The sequence below is a fragment of the Lithobates pipiens genome, unplaced genomic scaffold, assembly GCF_037356315.1.
Source record: "Lithobates pipiens isolate NorthernLeopardFrog02 unplaced genomic scaffold, aLitPip1_a1.2 Scaffold_18, whole genome shotgun sequence".
In the NCBI taxonomy this organism is placed as follows: domain Eukaryota; kingdom Metazoa; phylum Chordata; class Amphibia; order Anura; family Ranidae; genus Lithobates; species Lithobates pipiens.
Genome location: NW_027507758.1, coordinates 151,602,623 through 151,624,961, shown reverse-complemented (window position 1 = coordinate 151,624,961; position 22,339 = coordinate 151,602,623). Strand labels below are relative to the sequence as shown.

Here is a 22,339-nt window from a genome sequence, read left to right as displayed (position 1 = left end):
GAGTACCCGAGTACCTGTCCCAGCCCATCTGAGCCCCCAAGTACCTGTCACAATCCATCTGAGTACTCGAGTACCTGTCACAGTCCATCTGAGTACTCGAGTACCTGTCACAGTCCATCTGAGTACTCGAGTACCTGTCACAGTCCATCTGAGTACTCGAGTACCTGTCCCAGCCCATCTGAGCCCCCAAGTACCTGTCCCAGCCCATCTGAGCCCCCAAGTACCTGTCCCAGCCCATCTGAGCCCCCAAGTACCTGTCCCAGCCCATCTGAGCCCCCAAGAACCTGTCCCAGCCCATCTGAGCCCCCAAGTACCTGTCCCAGCCAATCTGAGTACCTGTCGCAGTCCATCTGCGTACTCGAGTACCTGTCACAGTCCATCTGCGTACTCGTGTACCTGTCACAGTCCATCTGCGTACTCGAGTACCTGTCACAGTCCATCTGCGTACTCGTGTACCTGTCACAGTCCATCTGCGTACTCGTGTACCTGTCACAGTCCATCTGCGTAGTCGAGTACCTGTCACAGTCCATCTGCGTAGTCGAGTACCTGTCACAGTCCATCTGCGTACTCGAGTACCTGTCACAGTCCATCTGCGTACTCGAGTACCTGTCCCAGCCCATCTGAGCCCCCAAGGAACGGTCACAGCCCATCTGAGTACCTGTCACAGCCCATCTGAGTACTCGAGTACCTGTCACAGCCCATCTGAGTACCCGCCACAGTCCATCTGAGTACCCGTCACAGCCCATCTGAGTACCTGTCACAGTCCATCTGAGTACTCGAGTACCTGTCACAGTCCATCTGAGTACTCGAGTACCTGTCACAGTCCATCTGAGTACCTGCCCCAGCCCATCCGAGTACCCGAGTACCTGTCACAGTCCATCCGAGTACACGAGTACCTGTCACAGTCCATCCGAGTACACGAGTACCTGTCACAGTCCATCCGAGTACATGAGTACCTGTCACAGTCCACCTGAGTACTCGAGTACCTGTCACAGTCCATCAGAGTACCTGTCACAGCCCATCAGAGTACTCGAGTACCTGTCACAGTCCATCTGAGTACTCGAGTACCTGTCACAGTCCATCTGAGTACTCGAGTACCTGTCACAGTCCATCGGAGTACTCGAGGACCCGTCACAGTACATCCGAGTACCCGAGTACCTATCACACTTCATCTGAGTACCTGTCCCAGCCCATCTGAGTACCCGAGTACCTGTCACAGTCCATCTGAGTACTCGAGTACCTGTCCCAGCCCATCTGAGTACTCGAGTACCTGTCCCAGCCCATCTGAGTACCCGAGTACCTGTCACAGTCCACCTGAGTACTCGAGTACCTGTCACAGTCCACCTGAGTACTCGAGTACCTGTCACAGTCCACCTGAGTACTCGAGTACCTGTCACAGTCCACCTGAGTACTCGAGTACCTGTCACAGCCCATCAGAGTACCTGTCACAGCCCATCAGAGTACCTGTCACAGCCCATCAGAGTACCTGTCACAGCCCATCAGAGTACCTGTCACAGCCCATCAGAGTACCTATCACAGTCCATCTGAGTACTCGAGTACCCGTCACAGTCCATCTGAGTACTCGAGTACCCGTCACAGTCCATCTGAGTACTCGAGTACCCGTCACAGTCCATCTGAGTACTCGAGTACCCGTCACAGTCCATCTGAGTACTCGAGGACCCGTCACAGTCCATCTGAGTACTCGAGGACCCGTCACAGTCCATCTGAGTACTCGAGGACCCGTCACAGTCCATCCGAGTACCCGAGTACCTATCACACTTCATCTGAGTACCTGTCCCAGCCCATCTGAGTACCCGAGTACCTGTCACAGTCCATCTGAGTACTCGAGTACCTGTCCCAGCCCATCTGAGTACCCGAGTACCTGTCACAGTCCACCTGAGTACTCGAGTACCTGTCACAGTCCACCGGAGTACTCGAGTACCTGTCACAGTCCACCGGAGTACTCGAGTACCTGTCACAGCCCATCAGAGTACCTGTCACAGCCCATCAGAGTACCTGTCACAGCCCATCAGAGTACCTGTCACAGCCCATCAGAGTACCTGTCACAGCCCATCAGAGTACCTATCACAGCCCATCAGAGTACCTATCACAGTCCATCAGAGTACCTATCACAGTCCATCAGAGTACCTATCACAGTCCATCTGAGTACTCGAGTACCCGTCACAGTTCATCTGAGTACTCGAGTACCCGTCACAGTCCATCTGAGTACTCGAGTACCCGTCACAGTCCATCTGAGTACTCGAGTACCCGTCACAGTCCATCTGAGTACTCGAGGACCCGTCACAGTCCATCTGAGTACTCGAGGACCCGTCACAGTCCATCTGAGTACTCGAGGACCCGTCACAGTCCATCCGAGTACCCGAGTACCTATCACACTTCATCTGAGTACCTGTCCCAGCCCATCTGAGTACCCGAGTACCTGTCACAGTCCATCTGAGTACTCGAGTACCTGTCCCAGCCCATCTGAGTACCCGAGTACCTGTCACAGTCCACCTGAGTACTCGAGTACCTGTCACAGTCCACCGGAGTACTCGAGTACCTGTCACAGTCCACCGGAGTACTCGAGTACCTGTCACAGTCCACCGGAGTACTCGAGTACCTGTCACAGCCCATCAGAGTACTCGAGTACCTGTCACAGCCCATCAGAGTACCTGTCACAGCCCATCAGAGTACCTGTCACAGCCCATCAGAGTACCTGTCACAGCCCATCAGAGTACCTGTCACAGCCCATCAGAGTACCTATCACAGCCCATCAGAGTACCTATCACAGTCCATCAGAGTACCTATCACAGTCCATCAGAGTACCTATCACAGTCCATCTGAGTACTCGAGTACCCGTCACAGTTCATCTGAGTACTCGAGTACCCGTCACAGTCCATCTGAGTACTCGAGTACCCGTCACAGTCCATCTGAGTACTCGAGTACCCGTCACAGTCCATCTGAGTACTCGAGTACCCGTCACAGTCCATCTGAGTACTCGAGTACCCGTCACAGTCCATCTGAGTACTCGAGTACCCGTCACAGTCCATCTGAGTACTCGAGTACCCGTCACAGTCCATCTGAGTACTCGAGTACCCGTCACAGTCCATCTGAGTACTCGAGTACCCGTCACAGTCCATCTGAGTACTCGAGTACCCGTCACAGTCCATCTGAGTACTCGAGTACCCGTCACAGTCCATCTGAGTACTCGAGTACCCGTCACAGTCCATCTGAGTACTCGAGTACCCGTCACACTTCATCTGAGTATATGTTCAAGCCCAACTGAGTACCCGAGTACCTGTCACAGTTCATCTGAGTATATGTTCAAGCCCAACTGAGTACCCGAGTACCTGTCACAGTTCATCTGAATACTCGAGTACCTGTCACAGTTCATCAGAGTACCCAAGTACCTGTCACAGTCCATCAGAGTACCCAAGTACCTGTCACAGTCCATCAGAGTACCCAAGTACCTGTCACAGTCCATCAGAGTACCCAAGTACCCGTCGCAGCCCATCTGAGTACCCGTCGCAGCCCATCTGAGTACCCGTCGCAGCCCATCTGAGTACCCGTCGCAGCCCATCTGAGTACCCGTCGCAGCCCATCTGAGTACCCGTCGCAGCCCATCTGAGTACCCGTCGCAGCCCATCTGAGTACCCGTCGCAGTCCATCTGAGTACCCATCACAGTCCATCTGAGTACCTGTCGCAGCCCATCTGAGTACTCGAGTACCTGTCACAGTGCATCTGAGTACTCAAGTACCTGTCACAGCCCATCAGAGGACCCGTCACAGTCCATCCGAGTACCCGTCACAGCCCATCCGAGTACCCGTCACAGCCCATCCGAGTACCCGTCACAGCCCATCCGAGTACCCGTCACAGCCCATCCGAGTACCCGTCACAGCCCATCCGAGTACCCGTCACAGCCCATCCGAGTACCCGTCACTAGAGGTCGACCGATATATCGGCCGGCCGATATATCGGCCGATATTTGCCGTTTTTTAAATAATCGGCATCGGCCGATTGTGTTGATAAAAAGCCGATTCTACAGCGGGACTTTGAAATGACTTCTGTAAGAAGTCAGTGTGAGTTGCTGAGTCGTCATAGCAACACTTTCCTCCTCTCTGGGCAGACTGCCAAGAAAAGAACTAAATGATACAATGTTTACACTTCTAAATGAATGAAGTCATCTCTGCTTGTAGAAGTTCTCAGTTTAACCATTTAAAGACTAAATCTTTTCTGACACTTGTTGCTTACAAGTAAAAATCCTGTATTTTCTGCCAGAAAATCACTTAGACCCCCCAAAAATTATATATATTTTTTTAGCAGAGATCCTAGGGAATAAAATAGCGGTTGTTGCAATATTTTATGTCACACGGCATTTGCACAGAGGTCTTTCAAATGCATTTTTTTGGGAAAAAAAAATACACCATTTAAAAAATAAAAATAAAATAAAAACAGTAAAGTTAGCCCATTTTTTATTTTATTTTTTGTCCAAAAGTTTTGACTACCCGTTTTTATTTAATATATAGGTTTTTTTTTTTTTTTTTTTAATCTAGATCATACATACAAGTAAACTGATTGGAGGTTTGTTTTGTTTAATAAATGTTTAAAGCGGGAGTCCACCGGGACTCCGCGTTTTTTTTTTTTTTAAAAGCCAGCAGCTACAAATACTGCAGCTGCTGACTTTTAAAATAGTGACACTTACCTGTCCAGCGCGCCCGCGATGTCGGCACCCGAAGCCGATCTCTAGATCGACACTCGAGTGCTGCCGCCGCCATCTTGGGTATGGGAATCAGGAAATGGAGCCTTTCGGCTTAATTTCCCGGTTCCCTACTGCGCATGCGCGAGCCGCGCTGCGCAATGAGGACGGTCCCCGCTGCCTCTGGGATCTGTGTGTTTCCCAGCAGGCAGCGGGGCACTTGCGGAAGGGGGCGGGCACTTGCGGAAAGGGGCGTAATGTACGCCCCTTTCCGCAGAGAGCTAGCCCGGAAGTGGGTGCAGTTACCTGGATTATCCAGGTAACTGCACCCCCCTCCCCCCTGAAAGGTGCCAATTGTGGCACCGGAGGGGGGGAGGAATCCGATGAGCGGAAGGTCCATTTTAGGGTGGACCTCCGCTTTAAGTGTAAGAAATTTTCTGTATCACTTATGAAGGCTGCTTTCACACTGGAGCGGGCAGACGTTGATGGTAAAACGCAAGTTTTAGCGGCTCTTTACCATCATTTTAGCGGTGCTATTTGGCTGCTAGTGGGGCACATATAACCCAGCTAGCGGCCAAGGAAGAGGTTAAATGCGCCCATGAAGCACCGCTGCCAAATCGCATTGCATGCGCTTCGGCAGTGGTGCCCATTCATATCAATGGGCAGGAGTGGCGGAGGAGCGGTATACACCACTCCAAACGTGCTGCTTGCAGGACTTTTTTTTTTAAGATCCTGCCAGCGCATCCCCTCAGTGTGAAAGCACTCTGTCTTTCACACAGACTGCAGGGGAGCCATTTTGCAGGCACTTTACAGGCGCTATTTTTAGCCCAAAAGCGCCTTAAAAAACGCCCCAGTGGGAAAGGTGTGTTAGATCAAGGGGGATTAAAAATAAATAAATAAAATAAAATCGGCCTAACATATCGGCCCAAAAAAATCGCCATCATATATCGGCTATCGGCCGCCATGATTTCTAAATATCGGCATCGGCATCGGCCAGAGAAAAACCCATATCGGTCGACCTCTACCCGTCACAGCCCATCCGAGTACCCGTCACAGCCCATCCGAGTACCCGTCACAGTCCATCCGAGTACCCGTCACAGTCCATCCGAGTACCCGTCACAGTCCATCCGAGTACCCGTCACAGTCCATCCGAGTACCTGTCATCTGAGTATCTGTTCAAGCCCAACTGAGTACCCGAGTACCTGTCACAGTTCATATGAGTACCCGAATACCTGTCACAGTCCATCGGAGTACCCAAGTACCTGTCACAGTCCATCGGAGTACCCAAGTACCTGTCACAGTCCATCGGAGTACCCAAGTACCTGTCACAGTCCATCGGAGTACCCAAGTACCTGTCACAGTCCATCGGAGTACCCAAGTACCTGTCACAGTCCATCGGAGTACCCAAGTACCTGTCACAGTCCATCGGAGTACCCAAGTACCTGTCACAGTCCATCGGAGTACCCAAGTACCTGTCACAGTCCATCGGAGTACCCGAGTACCTGTCACAGTCCATCGAAGTACCCGAGCACCTGTCACCAGCCCATCGGAGTAACCAAGTACCTGTCTTCAGCCCATCAGAGTACCTATTTGTAGACCATGGCTCATAGAATACACGTTGGGGTGTTTGCTTTCCAAAATGGGGTAATTTTGGGTGTAATTCCATTGTCCTGGTGCTCTGGGACCTTCAAAAATGTGATAGGTAGGAATGAAATGAGATGTGTAATATATGTTTCTAGAACGCCTGAAGGTACTACTTCAATGTTGGGCCTCTGTATATGGGCAGGCTGTGTAAAAGTCTCACACATGTGGTATCGCCATACTCAGGAGGAGTAGCAGAATGTGTTTTGGGGTGTAATTTTTGCTATATACATGCTATGTGTTAGAAATATCTTATAAATGGACAACTTTGTGTAAGAAAAAAAAAATAATAATTTTCATTTTCTTTCCATGTTTTCTGAAGACTTGTGAAAAAAAATTAACCGTTCAAAAGACTTATAATGCTTTAATAGAATATACTTTGGGGTGTTTGTTTTCCAAAATGGGGTAATTTTGTGGGTAATTCCATTGTCCTGGTGCTCCAGGGCTTTCACAAATGTAATAGGTCGTTAGGAAATTATAGGTGTCATTTATGCTCCTAGAATGCCTGACGGTGCTCCCTGCATGTTGGACCTCTCTGTGTGGCCAGGTTGTGTAAAAGTCCCACACATGTGGTAATGCCATACTCGGGAAGAGTTGCAGAATGTATTTTGGGGTGTAATTGGAAGCATGCATATGCTGTGTGTCAGAAATAACTTGTTATTAGGACAATTTTGTAAAAAAACAAAACAAAACAAAAAATCGTATTTTTCCCAAGAATTGTGGGGAAAAAATACAAATTCAAAAAAATCACCATGCCTCTTACTAAATACATTGGACTGTCTACTTTTAAAAAAGGGGTAATTTGGGGGGTATTTTACTTTCCTGACATTTCAGAGCCTCAAGAAATGAGATAGGCCGTCAGTGCATCAGGTGTGATCAATTTTCAATGATTTGCACCATAGCTTGTAGGCTCTATAACTTTCAAAGAGACTAAATAATATCCACTAATTTGGGTTATTTTTACCAAAGAGATGTAGCAGTATAAATTCTGGCCCAAATTTATGAACAAAAATGTTATCATAGAAACTAAAAAAAAGTGTTTTTTTTGTTTTGTTTTTTAAATTTTCGCAATTTTTTCACTTATGTCACAAAAAAAAAAAAAAAAAAACAGTGGTGATTAAATACCACCAAAAGAAAGCTCTATTTGTATGAAAAAAATGATAAAAATTTTGTTTGGGTACAGTGTTGCATGACTGAGTTATTGGCATTCAAAGTGTGAGAGCGCTGAAAGCTAAAAATTGGTCTGGGAAGGAAGGGTCTTGTATTGAAGTGGTTAAACAAAAGAATGATTTAAATGAATCAATACAAAACCATTTGTTTACCATCATATACACTAAGTAACAGAGCAGTTAAATTAGATTACCCTATCAATTAACCCACAATTAAGTGAATAAACTAAAACACTAATTAGTCGGACCCAATTAAATCTCTAAATTAATTAAGACACCCTAATAATCAAATGAAATCCATTATCAAGTTGCTCAATTAAAACAAACTACTTAACCACGTCCTGACTGACGTGCAGGAAGGGTGATATCAGCGATGATCAAGATATAATTATTTTTGGCTGGCAATCCCCTTCAAAGTAAAAAGTAAAGTTAGCGGGTAATTAGCCGCTAGATTACGTTTACAGGTGGTGGTCCCATCCCCCTCCCGCTGCCTTGACTGGGCTTTGATCAGGGAGCCCTGTAAAGGATGCTACCGTGAACATCCAGCTCTGGGTACACAGTGTCACAGATATTATTCCTCTGGCTGTTAAAGAGGAAGTAAACCCTGATGGGTTTACTTCCTCTTTCATTCCCTGCAAAGGTAAAGCATAATGGACTACTATGCATCGCATCGCATAGTAGCCCATTATGTGTCACTTACCTAACACAGGAGCCAGCGAAGTCACCGCTGTCCCCTGTAGTCCAGCGCATCCATCTTCTCGGTGGGTCTCGCCGCTCCGCCTCTGTCATTCGGCGAAGCCGCGATGACGTCACTCCTGGGCATGGGCAAGGGAGCCGCCATGCGCGGCATATCGCCGTTGACAGTGCCGCGCTCAGTGCCGCGCTCAGTGCGCCTGCGCGCCTTAGATAGCGGTACCTGTCTTTCGGCAAATATCTCCTAAACCGTGTAGGTTTAGGAGATATTTCTTGGACCTACAGGTAAGCCTTAATCTAGGCTTACCTGTAGGTCAAAGTGTGTTGTAAGGGTTTACAACCACTTTAATGGCCAGTAAAGCAGCTGATCAGACTGATCTGTGTCTGATGGGCTGCATTGGGGACCAGAGGAGAGATCTGGGATTTAACAGACCCCAGATCTCTCCATAAAGATGACCTATTTGTTATGGTACATGCTATTACAAGGGATGTTGTTCATGCCTTGTAATAGCCATGATATTAATTCAAAAAATAAATAAAGGTACAGTGTTAAATACAAAATAAAAAAAGAATACTTTATTGAATTAACCACTTAAGGACCGAGCCTCTTTCTGAGATTTGTTGTTTACAATTTCAAAACTTTTTTTTATAGAAAATTACTTTGAACCCCCAAACATTATATTTATATATATATATATATATATATATATATATATATATATATTATATATATATATATATATTTTTTTTTTTTTTATTAGAGCTGCACAATTAATTGTTAAAAAATTGCGTTCTCAATTCAACCCCCTGACGGCCTCTCTATTGCAGAGTTTGCCGATTCTTTCATATAACAAGTGGATAGACTTATCTGGTCACTCAGCTGTCAAAAGAAAACATCCGGGCAGTCTGCCAAGTTTTAAAAATGAAACATTGTAACTAACTCTTCCTAAGATCAAAGGGATACACTTGTGTGAAAAAAAAATCCAGTCTGCCAAGTTTTTAAACAACATGTAAATGCAGGAAGTTTAACCACTTAAAGTCTAAATCTTTTTCTGACACTTGTTTCTCAAGTTAAAATCAATATTTTTTGCTAGAAAATTACTTGGAACCCCCAAGCATTATATATATTTTAGCACAGGCCCTAGGGAATAAAATGTCAATTGCTGCAATATTTTATGTCACACTGTATTTGCCCAGTGGTCTTTCAAACGCAATTTTTTGGGAAAAAATACACTTCAAGGAATAAAAAACAAAACAAAAAAAAAACAGTAAAATTTGCCAAATCTTTTTGTTTTAATGTGAAAGATAATGTTACACCTCTAGAATCGTGATCTATCTTCTAAGTAAAAAAAACATGATTCTCATTTTAGCCAGAATCGTGCAACTCTAATATATATATTTTTTTCTAACACCCTAGAGAATAAAATAGCGGTCGTTGCTATACTTTGTCACACCGTATTTCACAGCGGTCTTACAGTAAAGTTAGCCCATTTTTTATATATATACATCATGAAAGATAATGTTACACCGAGTAAATTGATACCCAACATGTCACGCTTTAAAATTGCGCCCACTCGTGGAATGGCGATAAACTTTTACCCTTAAATATCGCCATAGGCAATGTTTTGAAAATTCTACAGGTTGCATGTTTTGAGTTACAAAGGAGATCTAGATCTAGAATTATTTCTCTCTCTCTACCGATCAGGGCAATACCTCGCATGTGTGGTTTGAACACTGTTTTCATATGCGGGCGCTACTCACATATGCGTGCACTTCTGCATGCGAGCTCAGCGGGACGGAGCGCATTTAAAAAAAATAAAAAATTCTTATTTATTTTATACTGTTATTTAAAAAAAAAATGGTGTCACTTTTATTCCTATTACAAGGAATGTAAATATTCCTTGTATAAGAAAAAACACATGACAGGACCTCTTCAATATGAGATCTGGGGTCAAAAAGACCTCAGATCTCATATTTACACTAAAATGCAATAAAAAAAATGGTCCTTTAAGAGCTATGGGTGGAAGTGACGTTTTGAAGTCGCTTGCACCCTGCAAAGATATGGAGATGGGTGGGGGGAGGGATCTGCCGCAGAGATCACTTTTATCTGAAAGCGAACCACCCGCTGAAGTAGAGGATACTGGGGTTATGGCAGCTAGCTGCTGTCATAACAACAATATTCCTCTTCAAATTACCGACGTAAAACTGTGGTGCGCGGTCCCGTAAGTGGTTATAAAAAAAAGCTTCCTGTTCCACCTTGCACATACTTCATACACGCATATGTAAATGGAAATCACACCACAGGCATCGCTATGAATTTCAAATGAAAAGAGCAATCGTTTTAGTGCCAGAACTCTTGTGCAACTCTAAACTGGTAACGGCGTACAATAATATAATTATAATATATTATAATAAAGGACGGACGCAATTTTAAAGCATGACATATTTGGTATCCATTTACTTGGTGTATCATTTTTATATTCTACCAAACAATTTGGTATTATATTGTGTTTTGTGCATTAAAATTCATTACAGTGCATTTTTTCCTAATAATTTTCGTTTCAGAAACTGCTGCACAAATATCTTCTGACATAAAAATATGCAACACCCAACATTTTATTCTCTAGGGCCTCTGCTTAAAAAAAATATATGTTTTGGGGTTCCAAGTCATTTTCTAGAAAATAAAAATAAAAACAAGTTTTTTACATATAGGAGAGGAATATCAGATTTGCCCCAGACTGGAAGGGGTTAATTACCCCCCTAGCTACCTATTATCAAACCGCTCTATAAACATATACTTACTAATCAATATGATGTAACCTATGCCAATTTCTTTATTTTTTTATTATTTTTTATTTAGAAACTTTGCTTCTTTCAGCCTGCTAATTAAGGGGAGTGGTTAATTGGTCACAGGTGCTTGAGGCCTATATGACCTTGTGTAGAGCACATCTGAAATTGCCAGACTGCTGGTTGGAAGCTGAAGAGTGGAGTGTGAACACGTCCTGCTTTTTGACTGCTGGGTTGCATTTTTAGGTTCTTTTTTGGGCTTTTCTTTGCAGCTTTTTAACACCCTTTTCTGACACTTTTTAAACAGCTTTTTTTTCCTTTGCTTCCTTCAGCCTACTAATTAAGGGGAGTGGCTAATTGGTCACAGGTGCTTGAGGCCTATATAACCTTCTGTAGATCTCATTGTGAGCCTGCTCATCTTTGAGCTTGCCGGAACTCTGTCTAAGTGGAACTGGTCTAAGTGGCAAGTTTAACCACTTCCCGACCAGCGCACAACGATATACGTCGACAGAATGGCACGGGCAGGCATATTGGCGTACAGGTACGTCCAATATTCAAAGCCGCCCTGCCATCAGGAGCGCGCTGGTCGGGACCCCCGTGAGTCCGGTCGCGGGACCCGCGGACTCGATCGCCGCGGGCATCCCCGCGATCGTCTCACGGAGCGGCCGAATGGAGGAAATGCTGTGTAAACAAAAATTTTCCATTCTGCCTAGTGACGCTGATCTCTGCTACATGTGATTGGAGCAGAGATCAGTGTACACTAAATGAAAGCCCAACCCCCCCACAGTTAGTAACACACCCCTAGGAACACTTAACCCCTACACTGCCACCCACTGGTTAACCCTTTCACTGCCAGTGTCATTTACACAGGAATCACTGCATTTATATAGCAGTGATTACTGTATAAATGACAATGGTCCCAAAAATGTGTCAAAAATGTCCGATGGGTCCCCGACAATGTCGCAGTCACAATAAAAATCGCAGATCGCCGCCATTACTAGTAAAAAAAAAAAATAATAAAAAATTATTAATAAAATGCTATAAAACTATCCCTATTTTGTAAACGCTATAACTTTTGCGCAAACCAATCAATAATTGCTTATTGCGATTTTTTTTACCAAAAATATGTAGAAGAATACGTATCGGCCTAAATTGAGGGAAAAAAATGTTTTTTTATATATTTTTGGGGGATATTTATTATAACAAAAAGTAAAAAATAATGTGTTTTTTTCAAAATTGTCGCTCTATTTTTGTTTATAGCGCAAAAAATAAAAACCGCAGGGGTGATCAAATGCCACCAAAAGAAAGCTCTATTTGTGGGAAAAAAAGGACGTCAATTTTGTTTGGGAGCCACGTCGCACGACCGCGCAATTGTCAGTTAAAGCGACGCAGTGCCGAATCGCAAAAAGTGGTATGGTCTTTGACCAGCAAATTGGTCCGGTCTGAAAGTGGTTAAAAGAGGTTATAACAAGGGTCATTAGTACCTGTGTAGTATGAGTACCTGAGTGTTGTCTGAGTAGTGTGTGTGGATCGTTAGTACTTGTGTATTGTGTACTGTGTACTTGTGTTCTGCGAGTGTGCGTAGTCTGCGAGTGCCCGTGTATTGTCTCGTTGAGTATTAGTGTCAGGAAGCTAGTTGTTAGGTAATTTGGACAGGGTATAATCAACAATCCTTATCAAATTTAATAGGTATAATGCCCGGAGGGTGTGGAGAGGCGACTCGTTGTACATCTTGCAGCATGTATGCGTTTCTTGATCATCCGATCAAGGGTGAATACTGCTGTGCAAAATGTAAGTGCATTGTTTCCCTGGAAGCCCAGGTTCTGAATCTGGGGAAGCACTGAGAAGTCCCTCCATACTAAAGGAGAGCCAGGAATGTACATGGCAGGTGCCAGCACAGAGGCGGGTGGAGATAAAGATGTGCAGACACTAGCAAAGGGTAGATGGGTGACAGGAAGGGTAGAGGGGGAAGTGCCAGGGAGGCCGATCCAGGGCTGGAGAATCCCAATAAGTACGCTACATTGAGTGACATTGATGAAACCAGTCAAGGACCAGCACTGCTGGAGCTGAGGGACTCTGCTAGCTGTCGGGGGATGAAATCCTCCAGTGAGATTGGGGGGGGGGGGGAGCAAAGGGAAAGGAAAGACAGATTCTGGTGGTAGGGGACTCAATTCTTAGGAGGACAGAGAGGCCAATCTCCAACAAAGACCTGAAGCGCCAAACAGTATGTTGTATGTTGTCTACCGGGCGCTCGGGTTCAGCACGTCACGGATCTGGTGGACAGATTACTGGGAGGGGCTGGAGAAGACCCAGAGGGTGCACATTGGCACCAATGATAAAGTCAGAGGCAGATGGAGTGTCCTAAAGAACTATTATAGGGAACTTATGAGCTAAATTGAAGAAAAGGACCTCCAAGGTGGTATTCTCAGGAATACTACTGGTACATCGAGCCACACCAGAAAGGCAGAGGGTGATCAGGGAAGTAAACAAGTGGCTGAACAGCTGGTGTAGTAAGGAGGGGTTTGGGTTCCTGGAGGACTGGGCCGACTTCTCAGTCGATAACCGGTACTATAGAAGGGACGGACTGCACCTAAACCAGAAGGGTGCAGATCAGCTGGGAATGAAGATGGCCAAAAAGTTAGAGGGGTTTTTGAGCTAGGCGATGGGGGGGGTCCAGAGGTAGCAATAGTGAGCGAGGAACATATTCCAGAGGGTAGTATTGGGGGCATTAGTGGTAGGTTGGCCAAAGCATATAAACCCAAGGTAAGCATAGTAGCAAGACCTAGTTGCAATCTCGGAACAACCCAGAAGAGGATAATATGTGACTGGTCTAAACTACGTGGCATGTTCACCAATGCCAGGAGCCTGGCGGACAAGATGGGTGAACTAGAGATACCGTTGTACAAAGATGATTTGGTTTTGTGGGAATTTCAGAGACCTGGTTCAACAGGGTTCTGTGCTAGGACTAATCCTATTTAATTTGTTCATAAAGGACCTGGAGGATGGGGTAAACAGTTCAATCTCTGTATACTAAGCTAAGCAGGGCAATAACTCTGCAGGATGTGGAAACCTTGCAAAAAGATCTGAACAAATTAATGGGGTGGGCAACTACATGGCAAATGAGATTCAATGTAGAAAAATGTAAAATAATGCATTTGGGTGGCAAAAATATGACTGCAATCTATACACTGGGGGGAGAACCTCTGGGGGAATCTAGGATGGAAGAGGACCAGGGGGTCCTAGTAAATGATAGGCTCAGCAATGGCATGCAATGCCAAGCTGCTGCTAACAAAGCAAACTGAATATTGGCATGCTTTAAAAAGGGGTTCAACTCCAGAGATGAAATGATAATTCTCCCACTCTGCAAGACTCTGGTCCAGCCGCACCTAGAGTATGATGTCCAGTTCTGGGCACCAGTCCTCGGGAAGGATGTACTGGAAATGGAGCGAGTACAAAGAAGGGCAACAAAGCTATTAAAGGGTCTGGAGGATATTAGTTATGAGGAAAGGTTGCGAGCACTGAACTTATTCTCTCTGGAGAAAAGATGCTTGAGAGGGGATATGATTTCAATATACCCGTGACCCCCACAATAGGGATAAAACTTTTTTGCAGAAGGGAGTTTAACAAGACTCATGGCCACTCATTAAAATTAGAAGAAAAGAGGTTCAACCTTAAACTACGTAGAGGGTTCTTTACTGTAAGCCCTTGTACACACGGTTGGACATTCCGATGGAAAATGTCTGATCGGACCGTGTTAACGGATAATCCGACCGTGTGTGGGCTCCATCGGACTGTTTCCGCCGGCATATCCGACCGACAAAGTTTTAGAGCTGGGCTATATAATTTTCCGACAACATGGTCCGATGGGACTTTGTCCTATCGTTTGTAGAGAATTCCGATCAAAGTGCCACGCATGCTCAGATCAAATTCCTAGACCAAAGCTATTGGCTACTAGCCTGAACGTAGTCCCGTTTTAACAAAATAACGTCACCACGTTCTGAACGATCGGATTTTCCGACAACTTTGTCCAACCGTGTGTATGCAACAGAAGTTTCGGACAAAATCCGACGGATTTTGTTGTCGGAATATCTTTCCGTGTGTACAAGGGCTAAGAGTGGCAAGGATGTGGAATTCCCTTCCACAGGCGGTGGTCTCAGCGGGGGGTATTGATCGTTTCAAGAAATGATTAGATAAGCACCCGAACAACCGCAACATACAGGGATATACAATGTAATACTGACATGTAATCACACACATAGGTTGGACATGATGGACTTGTATCTTTTTTCAACCTCACCAACTATGTATCTTTGGGACAGAATTGCTGTCCGTCTCATGGATCTCTCTTTCTCTCACCACAGCAGGACAAAATGATAATTGCAACATGAAGAGCCTGATGATTTATTCACAGACATTCATTTCCTATCAGGTCTGTTCTTTTTGTGATTGACAACAGGCAAAGGAATGGATACTTCGCCAATAGACAGCCTGCTTTTTGATATAGAATCCAACCACTGCTTGGTGTTAATCACAAGGAGAGAGCAGACCTGATGAAGAGTTAAGTGTCTCAGCTTCCAGATCAGGCTTTACCCACTGAGTGCCACTTGTTGCTAAGATACATCCTTAAAGGGGTTGTAAACCCTCATGTTTTTTTTCACTTTAATGCATCCTATGCATTAGGTAAAAATACTTCTGATACTGACAGACCCCCCAGTTTTACTCACCTGAGCCCGTTCGTTCCCACAGTGGAGATGCACTCTACCTCTCTGCCCGCTGGATAGATTGATAGCAGCTCAGCCCAGGAAGTGCAGTATAGCTGTGCACAGGAGAAGGGAGCTGGACACGGTGGGTGGGGCGACTGTTAGTGCAGCTCGAAATGCTCTGGGGTCTCAGCTCACAGTCTACAATGATCACAGTACAGGCAAGCACACTAAGGCTGTTTCCACTAATGCGACTTTGGACACAAAGGAATATCAAAACGCTGAGCTCAGCACAGATTCAGGTTTTTATGGTAGTCATATATAAGGCCTGATTCACACCAGTGCAATTTCTGATGAATGAATCTGCCGCATGAATGGAAATCGCATTGATTTCAGTGGTGCCTGTTCACATTAATGCAAAGCAACTGCAATGTGACTTTGGGGAAGGTACCTGAGCTACCGATGCGATGCAAAAAAACTTAAATGAAGATGAACAAAAAACGCATGTACAAGAGCTTTTTGGTGCATTTTTCTGATTTGTGGTGGTTACAAAGGAACCGACACCTTCCGACTTCCTAACCACAAGCGAATCATCCCTACTCTGACAGCAATGAATCATTGGTTGTTAAAGAGCCGACACACCGGTGTCCTAACAATCAGTGATTGATCATTTCTGTCAGCTGGGGGATTCCTAGCTGACAGCAAAATGTAACAAATGAGCCGTCAGTAAAAATAAAAAAAATAAAATTGCATGAGAGGTACTACCAGAATATACCAGGCGCTTCGGATCTGGTATGGATTTTAAGGAGGACTCGAACGGCAAAAATAAAAAAAATGCTTGAGGTTCCCCCCTCAAAATCCATACCAGACCCTTATCTGAACATGCAGCCCGGGAGACCAGGAGAGGGAATAAAAAGGAGCCCCCCCTTCCCAAACCATATCAGGCTACATGCCCTCAACAAAGTGGGGGGAGGGGGTGGCATGCCAGGTGTGGTACCCCCTGGCAAAGCACATTGTCCCATTGTTGATGAGGACAAGGGCCACTTCCCCACAACCCTGGCCTGGTGGTGACGGGGGCGCGGGGAGTAACTTAATTTAATCTGGCCGATCCCAGCCTCGCTCCCATATGAACAAATATGGGGTACAATACTGTAGTACCCCTATTTATTCACCAAAAAAATGTCAAATTTAAATAAAAACACAACAGTTTTTGACAAGTAATTTTTTTTTTTTTTTTAAGTGGAAGCGGAGCTGGGCGGTGCGGGGCATGGCCAGGAGAGAAGGGGGAAGGCTACTGAGAGTTCTGCTTTTTTTTTTTTTTTTTTCTACACAGTTTTTATTCAGATTGGACTTTAAGCATCTTTTGAGGGCACATGGCCTGGTATGGTTGGGGGGGGGGGGGATTGTGGTGATCTGGTGGCACGCTCACCCCTCACCCCCTTTCCTAGCCTACTGCGCTGCATGCTCAGATAAGGGTCTGGTATCGTCTTTGAGGGGGACCTCACATTGTTTTTTTTAGATTTTAGTTTTGCTGTGGGGTTCGCCTTAACATCTATACCAGACCAAAAGGGCCGGGTATATATTGTGGGGGAACCTTTCACCCCCTTTTTTGTTCTGACAGGCTCATTGGTTTATCTTCTGCTGTCAGCAGTGAAGCCTCCGGCTAAAAGCACAGATGAGTCAATGGTTGTTAGGATGCCGGTGGGTGCAGGCTCCTTATCAATGAATCATCCCTGCTGGCTACATAATTGCGCTGAAAATCTGATTAAATCGCAGCCACACTAGCATGAACCTAGCATGTTCATGCTATGGATGGACATGGTCTAATAAAGTATAAAAAAATATAAGAAAATGAATTACCTTGTGGAGGCGAGTAGTCATCAGAGTCCGTGTCACTTTCGCTGCTGTCTTCCACTAGGAAGCTTGGGTAATTCCATGACATGCTCACTATACCATCAGATTCATGTAAGAGAACATGAGCAAGCATTCTGCCATGGCAGTCCATTACTATAACTTGGCCATCTGCAGTGCCGAACAACACCTGTAAAATTTTGAAAAAACTCTTGTTATTTGAAGGCAGTAATCTGTACCTTACATTATGCAGTAAACTGGCCTCATGCATCAGCTCAGTCTGAAGAAGTAGGTTCTATTTCATGGTTCTACTGAAGTAGAGATGTTTGTGTAATTGGCATTTTGGCAATAAGAGAAAAAGGTGTAATCATTTCCAACAATCAATTTGTTTACATTCATGATATTAAAAAGTTGAATACTATTATATATATATATATATATATATATTTTTTTTTTATTTTTTTTTTTTCGAAATTCAGCCAAGTGCATCCTGCATTTTCCGTTTCGGCACCAAAATTTCCATTCGGTGCACCTCTACTACTAAGTACTTGCCAATTTAGACTAAAAAGAAGATCAGATGTCCCAACTAAAAGATTTGAATACAATTCTTATTCCAGTAACAACTGTAAAATGTTTGGAGCGCTCATCAGTCTCTGCACTGGCATCAATGGAGACCAGATCATAGAGACTCTCCACTCGGAGACCGCAATACATGTTTGGAAAGGAATCAAACCCTTCCCTACGATGTTCAAAACAAAAAATGTTTTGTCTATAGATGCATTTTACACAATTTCACGATTATCAGCCCTAGAGTTAAAAAGATGGTTCTGCTATTAACCGCTTCCCAATCGCCTCACACAGATATACTGCAGCAGAAGGGCACGTACAGGAAGATTAACATACCTGTACATGGCCCTTTAAAGAGGTGGCCGGGAGCTCCGTGACCGTGATCGCGGGTCCAGTGTATAAATGTGAATGGTCCTAAAATAGTGCCAAAAGTATCCAATGTGCCCGTCATAATGTCGCAGTCACGATAAAAATCGCTGAACGCCATTACTAGTAAAAAAAAAAAATCAATAAAAATGCCATAAAACTATCCCCTATTTTGTAGATGCTATAACTTTTGCGCAAACCAATCAACCATTATTGCAATTTTTTTACCAAAAATATGTCAAGGATATGTATCGGCCTAAACTGAGGAAAAAATGTTATATATATATATATATAATGTGTATGTATATATACATACATACTTACATATATATATATATATATATATATATATATATATATATATATATATATTATATATATATATATATATATATATATATATATATATATAACATTTTTTCCTCAGTTTAGGCCGATACATATCCTTGACATATTTTTGGTAAAAAAATTGCAATAATGGTTGATTTTTTTTTTTGAGGGGATATTTATTATTGCAAAAAGTAAAAAAGCTTTTTTCAAAATTGTCTCTATGTTTTTTGTTTATAGCGCAAAAAAATAAAAACCGCAGAGGTGATCAAATACCACCAAAAGAAAGCTCTATTTGTGGGGGAAAAAAAGGATGTCAATTTTGTTTGGGAGCCACATCGCAAGACCGCGCAATTGTCAGTTAAAGCGACGCAGTGCCATATCGCAAAAAGTGCTCTGGTCTTTGGCCAACCAAATTGTCCGGGGCTTAAGTGGTTAAAGTATATGTAAACCCAAGAACAAAAATGTACTATATTACAGCTTACCAGTCCTTAAATGTGATGGCTGCATAATTTTCTTTCTTTTTTTTTAACGCGGTGATCCTGGCATTAACACATTTCGTTTCCTACGGTGACATTTACTCCCTGAACTATGTCTACAGAGGAGCAACACTGATTATTATAACACTAATTATGAAAAAATGCATTGCTATTTATGCAGCAAAGCTCTATCTACATTCAAATTGTGCAATTTAACCATCATTCGCTCATTATTTCAACGGTGCATTAACAATCGTCAATGCACCCAATGTTGAAAAGCTGCAGGATGCAGCCCCATTGAAAGCAATGGGAGGCTGTCAGCTCCTGCAGCTAATCGTGGCCACTTGAATGTAATCGCCTATATGGCAATTACATGTGAGTGATCATCTCTGGATGCATTTAAAAAAAAATGCAACATGTCAAACATAACTAAAATGTATCTTCTATCTCTCTCTTCCTTTATTTCATCCTTTAAATGCAAGCTTTTATCTGCTGTTCCCAGACTTGCTGTTCTAGTGTAACTATTTTCATTCTTTGTGTCCCCCTTGTGAATGTAAATGTAGCTACCCTTTCCTGTTCACCCCTAAGATAGACTACACATCTACCAGCAAAATATGGGAATTGTAGAATGCTTAGAGCGGAGCATGTAACCAGAAATAGTTATAGTATACATAGTGTAGAGCAATGTTAAGAGACTAAAACACCCAAAAAAAAAAAAAAACCCCATGCTGCAGTATACTTGGTATTTTAGAACCACTGGTGTAAAATACAAATTTGCATTTAGCGTCACTATCTCATGCATGTATCACTTTACAGTCTGAATTTCATAAAATATTCTTTGTTAATGTGTCGGTAAATAAAATAAAACAATATATGAAATAAATTAAAGTCTAGGAGTGCAGAATGCGCTTCCCAATATTGTCATAGATGGCAAATAAAACCGGACAGAAGTTTCCATCCTTTTCTGCTCCATTCAAAACAAAATAAGCGTTGGCTGGAGACTTTTATTCTTGTGAAAGTATACATATTGTTATAAGCTTCATAAGCATTTATTTGGAGAGCTCACATATGGTAATAATTAGTTCTTACCTCCCCTCATCACAGATGGAGAAGGAAGGATTCACATTTCTTATGATGTAAACGTTTATGTTTTAGTTAAGATCACGAGTTCTGTATACTACAACATTTCTTGATTATGATATTAATAAGAACATTGGGTTTTCAATGAATATAATATACACACTGATTTATGTAGCATTTTGATTTAGATGTTAAAGTGGTTGTAAACCCTTACAACACACTTTTTGCTAAAGGTAAGCCTGTATTAAGGCTTACCTGTAGCTACCCTGGATATCTCCTAAACCTGAATGGTTTAGGAGATATCCCCTGTATTTGCATGTGCCGACGTTATCGGCACATGCACACTGAAGCAAACTGAAGCAATGGCACGTACGTGCCATTACTGGCGGCACATGCGCTGGAGTGACGTCATCGCGGCCTCGGCCAATCATAGCACTGGAGCCCATGATACCTGGAAGTAACTCCGGGAACAATGTCACTGGCCGGAGTGGTGAGCAAGGACCGCTGTAGGGGCTTTGATCGAAGGTAAGCTCTGTCTGATTAGAAGAGTATGTAAGACAATAATGCTCACAGGAACTTTAAACCAGCCCTTTTAAAGATAAAATGGGGGTCAGATTTTAGGAGCTAAAAGCTAGAAACAGAAGCACAGTTGGGCACATTTGCAGAAGCTTCACACACAAAGACACACATCTGATTCATGCTTCATTTTAAGAACATAATACATTATTGATGTTATTTTTACATTCTACATTTTGATATTGTTCTTGTAATATTTTGATATTTTATGATAAAATCGAATTTGCGTTTTTGCACGAGAACTGACCAAATTTTCTTGGAACTTTCCTCATCAATATAATTTACAGAATATCAATATAAATACCATAAAACCTAACTGTATTTTAACAACCCACTATAGGCTCAATTCACAAACACAATGATAAGGATCTTCATTTTCAAATCTTACTGGACTGTGTCAAGCAAAACCACCCATAGCTTGAGTTTGGGCTGATTAAGAACAACTGGCCTAAATTCAAGCTGTGTTTTGCCAACTTACAGCTGAACTCTGGGTACGAACACAATAAATATATTCCTTAATAGCTACAATTCACTTTGAATGCCCCAAATGCCTCAGCAAACTCAGGTAATTACCTTGTAAAAGTAGCAGTGACGTCATCACTGTGCTGTACACATGCAGAGAGCAGAGCTTTGGGAAAGAACCAACAGGTCCACCCACTACAGACAGCATGCAGAAATCTACAGGAAGGGGCAGATACAAGATCAGTCACTCTGCACACGGAGAGAAAGCAACAGTGACCGGTCTTTATTACTAGAAGCTTCAGCACAGGGGCAAATTTCACACTCGATTATTGCAGAGATCAGAAGGAAATACACAAAGCACACTAAGATTTAAGGAAGAATACAGAAGCCTCTGGTATCTAGACAATATTTGCTTATCCTGAAGTTCATCCTTATGCAGGGGTGTTAGCTTTCTAAACTGATATTAGTGTACACACAAACATATTAACCACATCCCCCCCGATCTATAGCAAAATGAAGGCTGGCGGCTTGTTGAGCCTGGACGTCATAGGACAGCCTTCACAACATGTTGCTCATGCGCGACGAGCCTTTCGGAAACACAGCATCTCAGATCACAGTAAAGACCCTACGATGTCCAATCACAGCTGATCACAGTGTAACTACGGAGTGCCGGTTATCGGGATTCTTCTACTCACACTGACAGTGTGTAAGTAGAGGAGAGCCAATAAGCGGCTTTACTGACAGGGGGGATCTGCGCTGATAATTAGTGCAATAATAATCAGTGCAGCCCCATCAGTGATGCCTGCCAGTGATGTCCACCAGTGCCCATCAGTGATGCCCGTGAGTGCTTCCATAAGTGCCCATAAAGGTTGCTCATCAATATACGGCATCAGTGCCGCATATTAGTGCAGCCTCATCAGCACACATCAATGAAGGAGAAAAAT

At 43.6% G+C, this 22,339-nt stretch overlaps 1 protein-coding gene across 1 annotated transcript in view; it reads right to left on the bottom strand.

Moving 5' to 3' along the window:
* Positions 1 to 22,339, bottom strand: part of TULP4 (TUB like protein 4) — a 292,811-nt gene that overhangs the window by 93,212 nt on the left and 177,260 nt on the right. The window contains exon 5 of the mRNA XM_077486273.1: positions 17,548 to 17,728. Coding sequence (XP_077342399.1) covers positions 17,548 to 17,728 — 181 coding nt within the window. The remainder of the gene's footprint in view (positions 1 to 17,547; positions 17,729 to 22,339) is intronic.